Source organism: Lactuca sativa, chromosome 4, assembly GCF_002870075.4.
Source record: "Lactuca sativa cultivar Salinas chromosome 4, Lsat_Salinas_v11, whole genome shotgun sequence".
NCBI classification, from domain to species: domain Eukaryota; kingdom Viridiplantae; phylum Streptophyta; class Magnoliopsida; order Asterales; family Asteraceae; genus Lactuca; species Lactuca sativa.
In genome coordinates this window covers 269,316,971-269,323,716 of record NC_056626.2, presented here as the reverse complement: position 1 = coordinate 269,323,716, position 6,746 = coordinate 269,316,971, and the positions used below count along the sequence as shown (strand labels likewise).

General features: G+C 31.5%; 1 protein-coding gene across 1 annotated transcript; it reads right to left on the bottom strand.

Moving 5' to 3' along the window:
* Positions 1-252: 252 nt before the first annotated feature.
* On the bottom strand, positions 253-5,891 carry LOC111921925 (uncharacterized protein ycf45). Its single transcript, XM_023917499.2, has 9 exons — positions 5,603-5,891; positions 5,134-5,196; positions 4,176-4,253; positions 3,563-3,783; positions 2,056-2,128; positions 1,676-1,960; positions 1,426-1,569; positions 1,260-1,310; positions 253-645 (listed from the first exon to the last, which is right to left on the bottom strand). The coding sequence occupies exons 1-9, from the start codon at positions 5,756-5,758 to the stop codon at positions 586-588; spliced, it is 1,131 nt and encodes a 376-aa protein (XP_023773267.1). The 5' UTR covers positions 5,759-5,891; the 3' UTR covers positions 253-585.
* Positions 5,892-6,746: the final 855 nt, after the last annotated feature.

The window sequence follows — 6,746 nt, the reverse complement described above, 5'->3', positions numbered from 1 at the left end:
CATTTCCTTATTATTTGCAATATCCAAACAAGAGAAACAATCAAACTCATTTTCCCTTCCCTATACCAAACACGCCCTCAATAACAAGAGTAAGAAAATGAATGTATATTAGTCCTTTTACAATGACTTAAAAGTTGAAGGCCTAGAAAATAGGAACTAATGAAACAGATGCTTTTCAAAAAAATATATTAAAAGAAAAAAATACTTTCTATAACATCTATAAAAAACAACAAACAAGAATAAAACCCTCAATTTACCCAAAAGATTTAGTTTTCTATAATCTTTTTGTTTTCGACTGCTTTTGTATGCTACTAAGACATAAGATTATCGATGTACATATTAATATTTATATTTATATGATAATAATATAATTGTGAATTAACGTGTTTTTGCTCGGACCATGAGAGTCTAATGGTTGAGGAGTAAAATTTCAAACAGAAGATCAAGGGTTCAAACCCTTAGACACCTTGTTAGTGTTCCACGATTGATCTTCCACCATTTTTTTATAACTGCCTTTGTTGTTCTTATCAGATGAAATTCGTGTAAAAAGAAAACACCATTTATCAACCAGATCATGTTGCCATTTTAATTCTTGATTTTACATTTTTCTATAATAACTTTCATTTCTTTGTCCCGCTTTCGAATCTGCAAAAAATAAAAGATGCTTCACTTCAAAAATGGATTATCGAGAATTAACACAGAAGAAAAGCAATGGAACACAATTTATGAAAGAATATCTCTATCAATATTTGATAACTTCTAAGTTTAAAACAAGAGTAAATTACATTTTTGGTCCTTGAATTTCATATAGCTGGTTTCTTTCAATTTTCGTCCCAAAATTTTTTTCTCTTACAGTCTTGGTTCTTATTTGAACTTTTAGTATCATTTCTTTGTCCTTAGTGAGTACATATTTGGGGCGAAAAGAGCCATTTTACTTAGAACAGGGACCGAAAACGTCACAAGAACCAAGAGTGCAAGAGTAATTTTTGGGACCGACTATAGTCAAGGACCAAAAACTTAACCTACTCTAAAAGCAAATGTCCTTTATAAAAATGGATCTATTAAGTCCTAACTTTTTAATTCAATTTTGAAGGACTTAACAGTTATTTCAAGAAAAAGAGGTTTCCTCAGCAAGCCCTAAATAAAGTCTTTACAAATCTACATACCCACAGTTGAGTTGAGTTTTCCTTCCATTTTCTTAACTAATATTTAAACATCATTTATTTAAACAACACTTTTGAGGATTACAGGTGAGTTACCTCCACCCGAGGCTTTTTCCCTCGAAGCAACGCATCCACACTTCTTTCTGTCTGAAAGAAACCAATAACTTATAGATTTAGTAAATAAGACATTCTATAATTAGTTTTAAAACACTTATATATACAGAGAGAGAGAGAGAGAGAGAGAGAGAGAGAGAGAGGATACCTTGTGTATAACCCAGCAGTGTCTATCTCTGATTTCAATCATAAAGGGAAAGGTAGGAGGTCCAGCCCTCTGACTCACAGTTTTCCTTCCATCTGTTTGTTGGGCTTCTTGATCCCCTAAAGTAACAGATTGTATTCCCCCAGCCTGTATACATAATCATTCATACAACTTCAAGTTGCAAATTATGTGTCTGTTTGGTTGGAGGGAATGCAATGGCATGAGAAGTAGAGTAGTAGTATACATAACATACCAAACGAGACAAAACAGGATTCTTTATAATATTTTCCAATCGATCACCATGGGCACTACCAATAAGCATGACTCCTCTTTTAGCAATGGATTGACAAGCAATAACTTCAGCCCTTGTGCTGATTTCATCAACAATGATGACTTGAGGCATGTGATTCTCAACTGCCTCGATCATCACTTTGTGTTGCATTGAGGCTTTACAAACCTGCATTCTTCTTGCACTGCCTATTGCTGGATGTGCTATATCCCCACCACCTCCTATTTCATTGCTCGTATCCACAACCACCTAATTTATATATATACATATATTTTTTTTGGGTTTTGAAAATGTTTGAATAAAGTTGAAAAAAGAATAAACGGAAAGCTTAAAGGCAAACATACCACTCTTTTATGTAGCTCATCTGAAAGAACTCGGGATATCTCTCGCATAACAGTAGTCTTCCCTACACCAGGCCTGTAAAATTTCACTGCAACTCACTAACTAAAAGTAACAATACATAATAGAGTTGAATGAATCTGCAACAGCAACATACTTTCAATTATTTGTGTATTATATATAGCATTTCCTTCTATTACAACTTTCTTATCAAGGTCATGTGCCTTTGAAAAATGTACCCTTTCAAATTTCTTGGACATTATACTTTGAAAACTATAGCATTGTACTTTCAATTTCTTTCATATTAGGACATTATACTTTGAATAATCTACCCAATTATAACAGCAAAAATTGGGGTTTGTAATTGCTATAATTTGATAGATTTTTTCGTTGTAACATTAAGAAATGAAAGTAGAATGCCACAATAAACAAATCAACGAAAGTATCTTGTTATTTCTTGCATTTAAACTTACATAATATAGTTCTAAATCTTGCCTCATAAATAGTCCCATTCTGCTAAAATCCAATGTCCTGTCCATTTTGATCATTTAACATTTTAACTTTGTGGGTTACAAGTATATGGTGTGAGAAAAGATAAAGATAAAGATACAGGTTCAATCTACTTTGATGAGAGGAGAAATGAAAATGGGAGAACAAAGTGTAAACGTAACATGCCTAAGTTATCAAGATAATCACCCAGGTATTGTTTTAAATTTTAGAAGAATTTACCTTTATAAAAATAAATATTACCAATTACCTAACAAAATAAGTAAATAATCATAAATAAATAAATAAAAAATCATAATCTGGTGTTTTAAGGCACGAATCATCATACATTAAGTTCATAACCGACAGCAATTTCAATGTGATGAGAAGCAAAAAGCGGTTTTCGATTCCATGAAAGTGAGTAGGAACGCAGAGAGACCTGATGAGAAGTGAGAAGTAGGGCTTTGTGTTTACTTTTGTAATTTTTTTTTTTTTAGTTTTTATTGATTCTGTAACTACTTTTGTTGACTATTTTATTAATATTGACCTTTTAACTTTGCTTACAAATTTTGACCGATTAGGATCAATTAGCACCAAGGCCAATTAATTGGACCAACTAGCACTAATTGTAAGCAGTTGGAGACTGCCTAAACCTATTTTTACAACAGTGATTAATATTAAAGAAAATAACCCAATTTTTCTTTTAAATAACCACCTTTTCCAAAAGTATTTTTTCTGACAAAAAAAAGTATATATTCGGACTGAAGTTCCAGAATCCAGACAAAAGAAAAAAAAAACTTTATTATTTCAAGAACAAGTCCGCAATGACCCATTTAGGACAAGATGTTCATTTTTGCAAAACATAAGAAATTTGGTTATTTTTGTCAAACACCTCATTTGTAATGGTTAGTTTAATCAATATCCCTAAAATAAAAGAATTGGCATCCGTAATTTGTAACGACTAATGTGGGCAAAATGGTAATTTTAGATTTGTAAGGAGACTGAATATGTGAATAAATAATTTACCTTCCAATAAACAAGATACTTTCTCCAAACTCAAGCAGATCTCTCACTATGTCAACGATTCCCTTAACTGCCCTGCCAACTCGACAAGTCAACCCAACCACAACCCCTTTCCTACTCCTCACTGCAGATATGCGGTGCAGGGTGCCACTGATACCACCTCTGTTGTCCCCTCCAATTTCTCCAATTGCATTTTCAGCAAACTCTAGCTCTTCCATTGATATCTACTATCGTTTAAAACATACATACTAATTATTTTATTTACCTCATTAAATTCAATCTCCACCAGATAATATGCAGAAAGTCAAATCAGCAAATATGTTGTGTTATTATTGGATTTCTGGATATTAACTCATGGAGAAACAGTTGCAGCATTAAATTTGATCAGCTAATATCTTTGACGTTTATTTATCAATCATTATTAAGATAGCTTACAGAAGACAAATACAGTAAGACTTAAAACCATGTTGGAAGTTATTGGTATCCCACATCTTATGGCTTATAAAAGGATCACAATTTTTAATTTGTATACATGCGGGATAGTTTTTATAAACTCCCCTACTTCTGTATATACGTGTGGCACAAGTTATTACAACAATTATATAGAAACATTTACCTCGGTATCTCTTATGTATCTTCGACCTGAATCACCGAGGAAGCATGCCTGTGGCAACCGACCTAGATCCAATATTACCTATAACCACAATTAAAAAAAAAATCATGGAGTTGAGTGCAGGATAAATCTAATAAAAAATGATAATTAAAAGATGTTACCAAAAAAAAAAAAAAAAAAGTGACAAATTTTAAATATCATATTAAACTTTGGATTCCTTTTCAAGCTCTATATGAGACTTTTGTACTGATATATTTTGTATAAACTAATTTTTAGAGTAAGTTATACAAGTTTGGTCTCTGTGCTTAGCTTTTTTTTTTGTTTAGGTCTAAAAAGAGACCATTTTTCAGTTTTGGTCCCGGACATTGACACCTCTCGGGTGGTGATCTCAACCCACCCGTAAACCTAAAGACAAAACGACCACTTTATATGGACATAACGGACTAAGAGAAATGGTGTCAATGTCAGGGACCAAAAGCGTTATGAAACGTTAAAATAGGGACCAAAATTGGTAAAAAAAAATCCTTTATTTGTACCTAAACCGAAAAAAAGTGGACCAAATTTGTAATATACTGTGATTTTATTTTACTTTTTTACTTTTTTTCTTAAATATTTAACCATATATGTGTGAAACATATGTTGTGGTTTGGTATCACATCAAACATGGTAGGTCGTTATTCAGCAACATAAACAATGTTGGAAAAGTTTTGGCCTGGTTGGAGTTGCTATTATTAAGCTGTATATTGATGATGTGTTAATGGAAGAAAAAATTAGTGAACTAATCGAATCAACCAGAATATTTAGCATTCAAATAGCAGAACTTGACTTCTATTTCTATCAATGTGCCCATCCCTATATGCTGTTTCTTATACTACATACAGAACATTGCAACTATCATGGAAAGAAACTACAAGACCCTTAATTAAAATATTCGAAAGAAAATCAGATAGGAATTCATCACCTCCAACAGTTGATCTTTTTTAGATTCCATCACAAGGTTGTCACGCAAATCGTGTGGAAGGATCTGCAAAACAAAAGGTAATCTTATCTTGAAAAACTCTAGTCCACTTCCGATTTTAGTGATTTAGATTTACTTTCATGTTAACAACTGGCATGGATGCTGGATGCTTTTACCCTTTATGATTCAAAAGTTTTAAGCATAATGTAATAATATTTTCTAATCCGCAACAGCAGCAACACGAATACTAGTTAAACTCAAAAAAAGTAGAATTCCTTTCGTGAGGAAAAAGGTGTGCATGATTTCAACCATTATTCCGGAAGTAATTTAATGTTAATAGTGGTGAAGGCTCGATCAAACAAGTTAAGAGGCAGCACCCAAATTGCATTGAGCTATGAAAATTCAACCTTCAATCGAAGTGGGAAAAGTAAAGCATAACACGGAAGAAGGGAGAATTGATAAACAATAATACCTTTAACAATTCATGGATATCGTTGGCATTATCAGAAGTCGAGCACTTGACAAATCTAGTGCCAATAACAGGTTTGATGGTGCGACTTGAAAAGAAATTGGGGTTGAAAGAATGGTGTTTGTAGAAGAACGAAGAGCTACTAGACCACATGGACATGGTTGTTATTGCTGTTGCATATATTTTCTGCTTCTAGCACTGGCTTTATTCGTTTGTGCTGTTGGTCTCAGAATATGAGTTCCGAGCAAGAGGAAAGGGTTTTCCTTTTCCTCTAAACCGTTTTTCCTCAAAAAGACATATCAAAAGGGCATTTTTTAATGTGTATTTAAAAATATATTATTATTATTATTATTATTATTATTATTATTATTATTATTATTATTATTACTCCCTCCGTTCCAATATTATTGTTGCAGTCTAAAAAACACATAGATTAAGAAAAACATTAATTATCACTAACTTTATATAATTAAATGACAATTTTGTCCTTACTTTGCATTTAATGTTCCACTAGGTGTGAAACCCGTATATTACACGGGTTGATTAAAAAAAAATTAAACATTAAAATGCAAACAAAAAATATTTTTTAACGTAAAACTTTAAAATAAAAAAAGAAGAAAACGTATTTATTGCAATTTAATATCATATAATACTTTACATATATAAGTATATGACTTTAATTTTAAAATTAAAACAAACCAAAAATTGACAAGTGGATAATATTTATTTCAAAAATACCACAAAATAACAAGTGTCAAAACTCATGAGAGATTGACATGTGGCAAAAAAAACTTCATTTATTAAGGAGGATTAAATACTTAGTTGGTTAAGTAATAATGAGGGGCATTTTGGTAAAAATGTTATTTATTTTTAGAAGTGGACTATTATTTAGGGACAAACCAAAAAGGAAAGATGGACTATAATTTTGGGACGGATAAAATATTATTTTGTCAAAATAATCGATTTGTTAGGAATAGGGTATTCAGAATTAAATAAAAAAAATGATGAATTTCAGAATGACATTTCGGATACCAGAGTAAAATTTCGGATTAAAAAAAAACCTCTGAAATTACAAGAACAAGTCCGAAATTTGAAGAACAATTTCAGAATTTTGAAAAAAAAAAATCATGTTTTTACTTAAATTTAA

Excerpts from the sequence above, each read along its gene's own strand:
- LOC111921925 (XM_023917499.2), bottom strand. The coding sequence starts at position 5,758 with ATGTCCATGTGGTCTAGTAGCTCTTCGTTCTTCTACAAACACCATTCT. Across the intron at positions 4,254-5,133 it reads AAAAAGATCAACTGTTGGAG|GTAATATTGGATCTAGGTCG; the intron begins GTGATGAATTCC and ends TTGTGGTTATAG. Across the intron at positions 1,961-2,055 it reads ATGAGCTACATAAAAGAGTG|GTGGTTGTGGATACGAGCAA; the intron begins GTATGTTTGCCT and ends TATATAAATTAG.